Source organism: Mya arenaria, chromosome 12, assembly GCF_026914265.1.
Source record: "Mya arenaria isolate MELC-2E11 chromosome 12, ASM2691426v1".
NCBI classification, from domain to species: domain Eukaryota; kingdom Metazoa; phylum Mollusca; class Bivalvia; order Myida; family Myidae; genus Mya; species Mya arenaria.
The window spans coordinates 65,218,840-65,231,749 of NC_069133.1; the positions used below are offsets into that span (position 1 = coordinate 65,218,840).

At 34.4% G+C, this 12,910-nt stretch overlaps 1 protein-coding gene across 1 annotated transcript; it reads right to left on the reverse strand.

Annotated features, from left to right (window-relative positions):
* Nucleotides 1-580: 580 nt before the first annotated feature.
* On the reverse strand, nucleotides 581-12,329 carry LOC128212468 (uncharacterized protein C2orf42-like). The gene is made up of 9 exons (XM_052917944.1): nucleotides 12,227-12,329; nucleotides 6,928-7,629; nucleotides 6,502-6,661; nucleotides 5,443-5,616; nucleotides 4,981-5,091; nucleotides 4,565-4,672; nucleotides 3,623-3,831; nucleotides 2,941-3,076; nucleotides 581-2,696 (listed from the first exon to the last, which is right to left on the reverse strand). The coding sequence occupies exons 2-9, from the start codon at nucleotides 7,624-7,626 to the stop codon at nucleotides 2,416-2,418; spliced, it is 1,878 nt and encodes a 625-aa protein (XP_052773904.1). The 5' UTR covers nucleotides 7,627-7,629; nucleotides 12,227-12,329; the 3' UTR covers nucleotides 581-2,415.
* Nucleotides 12,330-12,910: the final 581 nt, after the last annotated feature.

The following is a 12,910-nucleotide window of genomic DNA, read 5'->3' on the forward strand; positions in this document are numbered from 1 at the left end:
TAGAAAAACGTTTATATACATTTTTCGCAAACTCGAAATTATCATCATATTCCCAATGGATGTATTTTTTTATGTTCCTGGTACGCGGACAAAACAAATTTACATTCCAGTACACATCGATGGAGTAATGAGTGGGTCAGCGCATGTTTTGCACGTGCTGCTTTATGCAACAATACCATGCAGTTTTTGAACACTAAAAATAACACGTATACCCGGACAATGACTTACAGGACGAAATTTGGACAAACGATGTACTTATTTCAACAATTTACGGTGCCTAGACTAATAAGTAATTAAAAATAGTGCTAGGATTTTGGCAATGCTAGAGTGTGTACGGTGGACGTACACACGAGGCCATCGCTAGACGTTTTATTGTGTCTCGTTCGACAATATCATGCTTATTAAATAAAAATGATTGTCTCTTGTATCTTTTAAAACGTTTTACTTTTTGGTCTTCCCCACCTACTATTGCACTATGGAAGGCTCTTAAAAATGTATATGTACTGTTTCCATAGATACAATGTAATCACATCTGGGAATATATTCATGCTCGTTGGGATACCCATCCAAAACGTGAGACTCATTGTTTCAACTTTTTAATCATTAATATTTCCAGGAATCAATTCAAATGAACCATAAACAATAAATACCAACATATTTACAAAGCACAAAAACATAGGCTGTTAAATGCACTAGTTAACAATGAACACATTATTATATACAGGAACCATTTTATATTGACATCTGTCTTCTGTCCACAACTGCATAGGAAACATTATATGGCCATTAAAATTCAACAGAATTACTGTTACAACACTACAGTTTGCTCAGGTTAATATTGTTCACAAACATCAGGGAGGGGAGTTAACACAGCGAAACATTCATTTCTGAAGGATTTAATCTTCAATGGGATTAGGTCCCTGCTGAAATTCCATTCAAAGCTATTTGTATCTATTTCAAGATTCTTCTTTAATTCTGTTTTAATGGAAAGTCCCTGCAAAAAAGCTAATTTAGCCAATATATTGCAGTCAGAAATTGAATGTTCTAAATCCTGCTTTCTTCTACAGCGGCATGTAAGACGGATGATAGCATGACAAGATTACAAAAAATCCTACGGATTTATATTTTGTTCCAACTAATGTGGAAAAAAGCAATTATTTCTAGAGTGTTGTATAATCTTGGGCAAACTGTAGTGAGTATATAACAATGATAATATAAAGTGAAATATCAAGTCAAAATGTTTTCATTGAACAACAAAATCAATTGGCATATATGAATGGAATAACAGAGGCATTTCTAAGGATAGGTTTAATATTAAATACCACCATAGACAGATAGCTTTATGTATAAACTTATGTTATCCCAGTGAAGCAAAATACCAGAGACAGTCAGACATTGCTGGTGAAATTTTCTGTCATTTCAGCATGAACAAAATTGTACAACAAATCATAAACATTCTGACTAATAAAATGCACAAGAAAATGTGTTTGTACGACTCATATTGATTCATTTTTTTGTAGAACATGATGATATTTTGTTGTTCACTTTTAAATATATAACAGGAGCTACTAGTTTATGAAGCTATGAAAGAGTATAAATGAGCAGGTAGCTGAAATTTGCACACACGAATAGTTCTCAATTTCAATCAAACAAATAAGAGATCAAATGAGTTGCAAACTGATTACACTGTTATAACATTGAGATACATGTACATGTGCTTCAATCATACACACACTAGCATTTCATATATCAGATCTAATACTGATGGAATAAAAACTCTTAATATACACGACACATTGTTTATCTAGGTAATGCCCAGACATTTTACATCAAACTTATTTGGTTTCATAAAGACTTCAGTGAGTCACAATAATTATATAATTGAAACTTCACTGCAAAATCCTGTTCTGTATAATATGTACATCCATGAAAATTGTAATTGGGACTTAAATCATGAAAGCTTCGTAAAACATCTAACATTATCTTAACATAGCTACACTTATGCTACTTTCTTCTATTCAAGCAATACACACTAGAGATAAACCTTCCCACTGTGTATAAAAGATAATAGTATCAAACTCATAAGTCATTTCAGGAAACAAAATATAACATTCTGTTGATCTATTAAGTCACCTAAACGGGCATTAGTCACTTACTGTTTGAGTTATTAACTTATTTGCTGATTTTTACATGCAGAATAGTGAAATTCCAATGATTTCTGTAATATACTTAATCAAAAACATGTAGAATAGAATGGAATAGTAAAATGCTGTGTATTCTTTTCTGCAATACAGCAAGTTCACTTAAAATGAATTGTTTATAGTAGCAGTTGACAAATCTATGTGTTCAGACTGACTGGGACTGAAGATATGAATGAATATGGGTAAAAACCACAGCCTTAAATCAATGTTGTTTCTAAGACAATGCTGGCAGAGAAACATGTGGAAAGATCTGGGACAGCTGTGTTTGCGGGGTTATCAGGGGTTGAATGGGGAGGGGTTTAGACACTGTTGCCATGCCTCCTTGAGCCTCTGAAGTGGGTGACACAACCCCGCCCCGATGCTCTATGTGTCCATTACGCTGGTGACCGTATTCAAACTTGATGCGCAGTTCACCAATATGAGACTTTGGGAGAATGTCAGGTATCCACTCTATGATAAAGGGTGTTGGATCTCGCTGATCAGCTGTGGTGTTACCTGAGATTAAAGAAAAGAAAAATGCATTGTAGTGTTTATTGGACCTTTCTTATGTACCAGTCCACGTTTATTACAGTATTGAAAATCCTACCAGGAATTGCTCATACTAACAAACTCCCTGAAAACAAAAAGTACTGAAATGTAACAGATATTTATAAAAAAGAATGATACAAGATCAATATGTTTATTCTACTTCAATAAAGTCTTTCTTGCAGTTAGGGAAATCTTAAATACATCCACTCACCAACTTTGAGATAGGTTTTCAACTCTGTTGGTCGTATTGCCATCCTGTCCCCTATGTCTTCCATCTTTGGAACCTCGTAAAGGTCGTAGGTCGAGTCACGATTCTCCACAAAGTTCCGGGTAATCTCCATAGTCATCTAGAAATGAGAAATTAGAAAATGTATTCATCAGCAGCCATTTGTGAGCTTTGATAAGTTGTTACCAGGTTATTTTTAAGCTACCTACTGATTACCCAGTAGTTTGCAAAGTAAGTCATTTAAATGATTTTAGTAATTCTACACGATATATATGGCTTTAATTATAAGCTTATCAATAAACATTTAACCAAAAATGTTTCTTTCTTTATACAACTGGCTATGCAATGCCATTATTCAGATTCAGATTAAACTCGTATCTTAAATAATCAATGTACTGTATGTGCAAAGTAGTATGATATACAAACATTAGTGCTTTTCTTATATTCAATTTTCAAAATCTGCATTGCTCAAGTTTTGTTTTTGTTTGTTTTTTAAATCTATTTTATTCTTTTGTTAAATATTGAAGGTAATAAAGCCAATTCCTACCAAAGAAGACATTATAGACATGTACATATGTTAGATTTTGATAAAATATACATCTTCAACTATATTGCTTGGCATACCATAATGGAGGATAAATAAAGCTTTACCAATCTTGAACCATACCTCTGGAGTGTCAAAGATCTGTTTCACATGGAGAATATTGGTGATGTGCCATGTGTATTTGGTAAATGTCCCCAAGGGTAGTGCATCCCGGCGTACAAATGCGGTCGTGAAGTTTGGAAGACGTTTCTTTTTCTGGCCCTGTGAGATCCGCTGTTGGAGACATTCAAAGAAAAACTGGGGGGCGTGGAAGACTAGAGGATCAGGGTTGCCTGAAAGTATGGGGAAGCATACAGGCCTGGGCTTAATATAAATATAATAAAAATTTTAGTTAAAAATCAAGGTTGTTATTAAATGTATGCCTTTTATATGTAAATAGCCAGCCTAGTCAAGATCAGAAAATAAATGATTATGTCAGGAGTAAAAAAAAAAATAACCGCCCTAACCCTATACTTTTCAGCATAGTTAAGATTTTTTCATAATTTTCTCAAAAATGTGCATTTTTTTAGTGAAAAATTTGAACATTTTATATGGCATCTAAAATTTTCTACAAATGTGATAAACCCTGATATAGGGTAAAAAACAGGGCCAACTCTACCTTTCCTTTTTGTTTTCGAGATGTAAGTGAAATGTGTAAACAAAATGCTTTTTACAATAATAAAGCATGAATTACGGTTCATATATACTATTGTGACAGAAAATGCTATATTTTGCAGAAAAGCATAAGTATTGCTATTGAAAAAATATTTTGTTACTTATGATTGTACAAAATCTTGTTGAAAAGAGTATATGCCGGTTGTTTCTTGGTGATTGTTCATAAACGTAAATAAAATTAGTCAATTTTCAGCATTTTAAAAACTTATTGCCAACATTATATCTGTGAGTCAATCCTTTTAAGAGATATGAAAACATGCTGTACTTAAATTTTACATTAGAGTCAAACTCTGATGGTATTTATATACCAAGTGTGGTTTATGTTGCACAAGTCAAACACAAAATACCTACCATCAAACTGGTAGTGCATGGTTTGATTTATCCGCTCTGTAACACTGCCGAGCCACGAGTGGAATGAAGCCACAACCTCTGTTTCTTCTATAGGTTGGCCAATCTGTCCTGTAGGGTAGAGGTTATACTAGTATATGTTACATAACACACATACAGATCAAGTTGGAATGTAAGTTTTGGCTCAGGCTTAGCATTGTTCAAGTCCCAAAATATTCCCATCAAGACCAATGACAATGTCTGTCTTTAAGGGCATGTATGTGAGGAAGTCAACTTTTCAGTGAAAAAGATCAGCTTCAATATTATTTGCAGTTGTGTGTTTCACTGCTTGAAAATGAAAGACTTTCTCAGCATTTGTTTTTTATTTCTATCAATACTGTTTAATGGATTTTCAAAAGCAATTTATTTTGTATCTTTACCTGGCTTTTTCCCAGGTGTGGAAATGGCCTTCAGTGGTGTTGTTTTGCTTGCTACAAAGGGTTTCTGGCCTTTACCCTCTTGTAGTGTTAGTAGAGCACTGCTTGCCTGGACTGAAAATGGAGATTTCATATAATGTGAAGAATGTTTAAACTTTACAAGCGTTTAATATTGGTAAATCCGATATGTTGCGAAATATTAATCCTATCAAAGTATTCAACTTATCATTGCTTTGGGTTTGATTGGATATGTCACGAAGTTAAACACTACGGAATTGGTTTCAGTAGCTCCATTTACTTTTATCATTATTATTTTGTTTCTGTTATCATTTAGTGAAATAAAGTTGGGAGTCTCCGTGGGTTCCTCAGACAGCTGACTTCCTTTTAATTTATTATGAGGCATCCTCATATCAACATTACTATGAAAATATTACTGTGTTTAGAATTATGTTTCTTGTTACATACCAATTTCTTCTTTCCGTTTCTTTTTAGTGGGCGTCTCAACGGGTTCCTCAGCAACAACAACTTCCCATGTCTCATGAGGGGCGTCTGTCTCATACACAGTTACGAGTTGCTCCTCACCACCGAGGCTCGCCTCATCTTGTAGCTCCACAAACTCTTCCACAAAACTCCCACCCACTGTTGTAGTGGTACAAACAAGTATAGAATAATATCATTAAAAAGTGACTTTAAAGAAAAAGGACTTGAATCTTAACTTATATATACATATCCTGGTGTTTTAATATGTAGTTAAGAAGAAAATAATTATAACTTCTTATTGTTGATACATTGAACAGTAACTGCTCAACAGCCCAGATAAGAGCAGAGTTGTGCACAGATTTCTTCAAGTTTTTGTTTATAAAACACCCAACAGTTAAAAAAACAAGTCACTGAGTATTGCTAGCAATACAATAGTCCCCTATAAACAGTTTGGTTGCCAAATTAATATCTTTAATTGGTGTGCTGAGTTTCCTTATTGGCCCTTAACCACTTGTACACAAGGTCAGACTTATAGATTTGGGTTTCATGAGAGGTAGATGTTTTCACATTTTGTTCACAAGTTTCTATTTCTTGATGGACTACAAGACATTGACACTATCTATGTAGTCACTGTTTTTGTTCCCAGTTTTGTCTAACAAAAAAAGACAATCCTTTAATGGCACTCTTCACATTCTCATTTTCATAAATGTAGCCTTTAACCTTTTTGTGTCAAGATCTAGTCAAAAAGTGGTATTTTCCTTTTTTCTTTGCATAGCAAAATGATATGCATAATCATATTCATATTGATTTAATCATAAATGTACAGTCAAGTTTCATTTTTTACAGTCAGCATATTTTTTTAATTTGAGCAGAATCCAAAATTTTCAGGATGGATGGACAAACAGAGAGTAAATCTGAAGTCCCCTCCAATGTGACTCATAGGGAACTTATAAGTGCACCAATATCAGAGTAAAAAAGTTCTGTTTTGGGGTGAGTATAAATCATTGTCAAAATGGTTGAAAACTTGAAATGAGGTATACATACATGCATTGTTCGAGACTGAGACAGTAACTGAATTAGGGTTAAAGTCTTGACTGATGAAGGCAGAGAACTCCTCCTGTAGCTTATCATCGCTAGCAAATGCACACACACATGCATAGTAGTGCACACATCGCTTCACAGCTTCATCCCCAGCCTTGTGAGCCTGAAAAAAAAAGATAAAACTATCTGAACATGCGAACATTACTGGTTATCATAACTGTATGCTACTGATTTACAATATTTAATAATCATATAAAAAACATGCAATGGCGTTTCCTATGGACTTTAGCAGCACTGTACTTCTAAGCAATACAGATAAAAAGCCTTAAGGCTTATGTTAAGATTATTATATTACTGGCGAAAGGTGGAAGTTTATAAATCTTAAAAATTAACTGTAAGAAAATGCATTAGAATGAGAAAAAATCTTACTGAAAAGTTCTTCGCCGGTTTGCATGCACAATGAAATTTGTGGGTCTGATTTTGTGACTTTCCTTTCAGCATGTCAAAGAACGAGAAATGGAGAAACCCTAGGGGCTGTTTTGGATTAGGTTTACACTTCACCACCATCACACTCTTAGTAACCCTTTGCACAAGTGGCCCTGTTGTCTCTGTAGCTAATAGCCAGATAGCTTGTTTAATGTCATTATTAACTTGCAAGGAATTCAGAACAGAGTTTTTCAAAGTTAACGGCTGTGCCTCAGTACTACACTCTATTGCAGCCTTGATATGGGGACATGCGTCTTGCGTGCCTACAACCGAAGAACGTGAACAACTGTCTACATAACACCTAGCAGCCGATGCCAGTATTGCAACATCTACAACTTGAGCCGGATTTCCATCCAAGTCTTGGACTAGGGGAAGTTGTACAAATCCCCGATAGTCTGGACCTCGGTCTCGTAGGCGAACAGAAAAAACCTGAACTGTAGAACCAGTCACTATCTTCACTGCATCAATACTGTTGCCCTTCTTCTTCTCTTTTTCTTTGAATACGACATCACACTGTTTGTTCTTACAACTAATTCCTCGAGTACCATTGAAAGTTCCACACTTTGGGCATTTCCTGACACCACGCAGCGTTGCTTTGCCAAGGTCTTCAAACAGCGATTTCATTTTCTCCTGTGATGTCATAGTCTGAAAATAACAAAATATAAAACAATATTAAATTAATTAATGTTCATCTGTACTAGTATGATGTTTGCACAGCTTTTCATATTTTCTATACAAATAAATAAATTATTGATTGAATCTGTTAACATTTATGAACATAATACAGATGATCCTGAATGTCAAAAACACCAAAGGCCTTATGCCTTAACAAACACATTTACTCTAGCTAGAAATGGCTAAACAAGTAAACTTGCTTAATCATTGCTTAGCTTTGTTCAATTCTGCTTAATCTAGAACCATAGTTCGTTGACAAAATGATGATGGAAAATAGACTGATACCAGTCTTCTGAAAGAAGTAGTCTTCCTTGTATTGGAAATGGGGCCTAATTAAGGCCCCATTGTAGGTGAAAAAACCCCATATGTCATACTGTGAAATCATTTATATTCGTTGGCATGAAATTTCATGGTTTTCCAATAAATTACATTTTCGTGGGTACTTGAATTCGTGGTTTTACAATTTTGAAAAAAATCCGAAACTGCGATCGTCCTAAATCGTCTGCATAATCACCACGCGCTGGGCATGTGATTTCTGTCTTCTACGTCACACGATTTATGACACTTGCTATGGTGGTACGACATGCCATACATACATATACCCATGTTAATTATCGATTTAATTGGAATTTAAGGTCTTAAAAGATGATGTACCCTGATCAAAGATATAGATAGGCGAAGGCATTGAATACCAATTAAGAATTTTACAAGCTGTAAAAACACCAAGAAGGTGCGTATATTTGAGTAAACAATCAATGTAATCGATTAAATATTTCATTAAAGAAAAAAATCGAGTACCAACACTCAACACTCAAACATTTGTTTTGTTATCTGTTGAAGGAAGATATAATATATTAACAAAACAATAATAGTATACAAAGAGTTCGGTATTTATGCTGTATATCGCTGTATACTGCGATCTCTGTAAAGAAGATACTAGAGTATGTGTATAACATGGCAATTGAAAAAGTAAATAAAGGGTCTTTATTTCGTGGGATCTTGAATTCGTGGATCACCCAACCCACGAAAACCAAGAACATTAATGCCCCACGAACATTAATGATTTCACAGTAGGCCTTTTTCTTTAGGTCTGACTATCAGACCCATTCGGATTCCCCTAGCAAAACTTATGATTTTTTTCCCAATCTGCAGACAAAAGTTCCAATCAAAATTGTGTGATGTATTTTTTTTATCATGTTCAGAGATCAGTATGCAATATTTACTGTTATGATTTATTGCAAAAGATGTTTAAACCCCAAGGATATATTTTTTAGCCATTTCTTTTGGGAGGGAAACTAATATTTAAATAATTTCCTTAATTACAGGCGACAGAAAAACCAGTACTTTAAACTAAAATTTTTGATGTAAAGCAATGATTTTTTTCTCAAAAATGTCATATTTCGCAACTCAAATTCTTCCAGTATGTCTAGGATCCTTTTCTCAAATCGACAAAAAATCAGGGCTTCCATTAAGAATCTGAAACTGGAAGTATGTACTTCCTGTCCATCAATATTGGAAGTTTTTCACTGTAATTTGGAAGTTTAAGTCTCCTGGTTTACAATAATTCTTTCCACTATTTTTAAACAAGTATGTTTAAAAACTTAAATAATGATGCAGCGATATCTTGCCAAATTTACTGATTTATGTTATAATCATTCATTTTTATTTAAGTCTGATTGAATTGTGACCATAAAAAGAAATAATCACACCAGGTTTTGATATTTGAACTTTCAACCTTTCAACTTTTGAAGTTTACTTCAAAATTATGGAAGTTTTTGTACTTCCAAGGAATTAAGTTTGGAAGTTTTAACCAATTTCTAGGGAGTAATATACTTCCGAACTTCCTTTAATGGATTGGAAGCCCTGAAAAATGCCTGTGTACATTTATGTGTGATAATATTTCCAACTGCTACATCATTCAGGTAGAGTACACTCCAAGCGGAACTACCACGTTCCTCGGTCACTCTGAGGGTTTTTTAATTTATCGCGGACATCTTCCAAGTACGTAACCTTTTTCCTCGCTAAAATTCGCCGAGTTTCTCGTTTTCCGCCGAGGGTTTTATTGCCAGTATCGCCGGTGATCGTGTTGTTTTATTGGCCTTAAAGCGGAACTCCCGAGTTGTATGCTTTGCTACTACATTACTACTATTGAAAATAAGTAATTACATTTGCAGTTATTTCGTTTATAAAAAAATTCTCGCAAAGAAAGAAAGAATACATATTCAATAAAACAATACATCTTTATCTCGTTCGGTTATTAATTTACCTTTCAACTAATATTTGTTAATTGCCTGTTGATATCCGCACACATGTAAGATATAACACCATGTGTTGTTTGTTTACCATAATAACGTCATACAATTTTAGTGTTGTTGAGAACTTAATTGGATTGGAATATGCAGGTGTTGAGTACCATGAAAGTGTGAATAATTTTCCTGTCACTATTTCTTTTGTGATACATATCTGTTTTTCCGCATTCTCCCATGAATTCATGTTCTGTGGTTTAAAAAATCGCCGATTTAATCTACATCTGTATGAAGATATTGTCGTAATCTATTTCCTACTCTAAATGAATATAATTCAGCGTTCAATTGTACTATTTTATGAAAGTTATGGTGTCAGTATGAATATTGTGCTTAAAAATAGTGAAACCATAACTTCTTAGTTAATAATTAGAAATTATTAGTATGAAACGCAGTCTAGTAATTATGACAATGTGGAAGTCATGTGATATGCAAAGTGACGTATTGTGCGCTAAATTTAGACTACTTTTGGTTATTTGGCATGTATGTTATTGCGAAAAATGCATTTTTTTTTATCAAACTGAAGTTTTAAACGTAAAACAGTTAAGAGAAGTTAATTGAATATACGTAGCAAATAGAATTTTTACATTAATATAAGTAACTGGGACTGTTGGAAGTCAAATGAGTAAGATATAATTAGAACTGGGTAAAAAATCATCGACATATATTGCATTTTTGCGCCGTCAAAGGATTACGAGTCTTATTATGTGCAAGTAAGTCTGAAAAATATTGAAACAACACAATTAAGGAACAGTTTTCAAATAAATTACACAAAAATTAAATCAGATAAATGTACAGTAGGAGATTCTTATCAGTTTCCTCAGAGTTTCCCGGTGTTTTCACTCCCAAGTAAAAGGCCATTGTAATTATACGGTCCACTGATCAGCCTACGAGGGTGAACGAGTGAAAACACAGAGAAAAGCAGATTATGATCAATTGGATGTCGTGTCCTTGATGACCAAAATCCGCCGAGGAAAACAGAAAGTAGTTCCGCGTGGAGTGTACTGTATGTGAACTTTGTAAATGTTCACAGCATAATGCACCAGTCAATTGTAACCACGGCTCCCCCAGGTCCAACAAACTGCTGGTTAAGTTCCCGACAAATACCCCAGCACCCCAGGTAAGGACCATAGTCCCCCTTATATTCGGCGCAAATACAAAACCACCGCATTCGCCCGGCACTGCGGGGCCACATGGAAGGTAAAAACACAGCCCATTTACCTGGCTATCCCCCAGACCTGGGAGGGCCGTTGTTACAATTGACTGTAGTCCAAATAATTGTACGTTGACGGATTTTTTTTAGATTTTTGATATGGCAAATCCTTCACGTACAAATTGTTTAGTATCAAAAGTGGGTAGTTGTTCCGATCAGGATTCTGGGTTAAAGCATATAGCGTCTATAAAATATCATAAAAACAAGAAATATTACCAGATAATGTTATTTTATATTAGTTCCGTACACAAAAAATAAATATCCAACTTATAATTATGAGTTTGATGGCTTTTCTTCATTTCATTCTGTCAAAACATAACGATATATACATGAAGGGCACCTGCAAGGCTTCAGGGCACAGTTTTAAATCGCTCGGAACATTTCGGCCATGACCGAGTTGTTACGATTGTATAACGAGGTCTTTCTCGAAGCTTTGTCGGAGGAGGCCGAGTTCTTACGATTGTAACAAGTTGTTCCCCTTCGCATAATTGTTGTCAGTGTCAGTCAACTTTCGTTTTATTGGAAAGGTAAACAACTTGTTTTAATGCATGAAATGCTTGTTTAGTGCAAAATAACATTTCACTTACATGGTAAAATATGAATATAACTCTTTATGATCAATTTCAACCATAAAATACTTCACTTAAAAGAATTTCAATATTTTTAAAACACCCCCGTTTTTTTGCACATTCCCGTTTAGACGTTAGGGATTGGAAGAATCCCGTATAACACGTCTATTATTTTAGACTACAATTGACTGGTGCATAATGAGCATGTATTCAGAATCCAGGACACATTTAAAATGCTCAAAATCATTTTCATCATTCTATCCGCAAACTAATCATGAAAGTTGCATGGTCACAACACATTTATTGTCAATAAGAACATTTTATTTCCAAAATTCAAGCCAGTGTTAATGTGATGTAACTTTGTCATCGAAGAAACAGAGACTTCCGAATACTGAAAGGCAGAAAGGAAAACCAACGTATTTTTAAGAATTGCTGATCAAAATGGATTATTTCCATATAATTTTCACGGAAAACAAACTTACATTACTTCGAACTGCAGTGTAAGACACATAAACATTAAATGAGAGAATTTTTTCTTAGGAAGACGCCATTTTGTCACTGTCGATAAACGCGCCCAAGTACGAAGCCTCTCATTGGTCAATTGATAACACATGATCTATAATATTACATGATTGGCCAAATATATTATCGGGAGGAGAAATTATTTGACAATTGCTTTAATATTGTTTGAAACTTGAAATGGACAGAGACAGGCAGATTGATTGAAGTGATAACATGCATATTATTTTATTCAAAATTGCATTTTGTTCTCATTGAATTAATTAAGATGTTCAAAAAATGCCTTCAACAGTATTAATGTTGACTTCTACCCCTAGGTTCTACTGAGAGCACGTTAGCAATTTACAGCAGCCAAAAAGTACAACAGCCAATTAGGAACTTAGCAGCCAAGTAGTACTTTTACCACGAAACAAGAAATGTTAAAGGAATCTAGCAGCCAATAAGAAAAACACATACTACACAACAACAATGTCACAATAAAACTTATCATTAATGCAAACCGTTAAATTAAAATCACAATGTACCTGGAATGTGCAGACAAAAGAAGACCATAGTACAGCAGAGGCTACCGCTTAATAGTATCCGGAAATAATACCATCTCATATTTTGATAACACCTAGCTTGGATCGAGTTGGACATACATTGGA

Bases quoted from the DNA above. Each gene is read 5' to 3' on its own strand.
- LOC128212468 (XM_052917944.1), bottom strand. From the start codon at position 7,626: ATGACATCACAGGAGAAAATGAAATCGCTGTTTGAAGACCTTGGCAAA. The intron at 6,662-6,927 runs GTAAGATTTTTT...TTTTTTTTTCAG, and splicing joins AACCGGCGAAGAACTTTTCA to GCTCACAAGGCTGGGGATGA. The intron at 3,832-4,564 runs GTAGGTATTTTG...CCATACTTTCAG, and splicing joins CATGCACTACCAGTTTGATG to GCAACCCTGATCCTCTAGTC.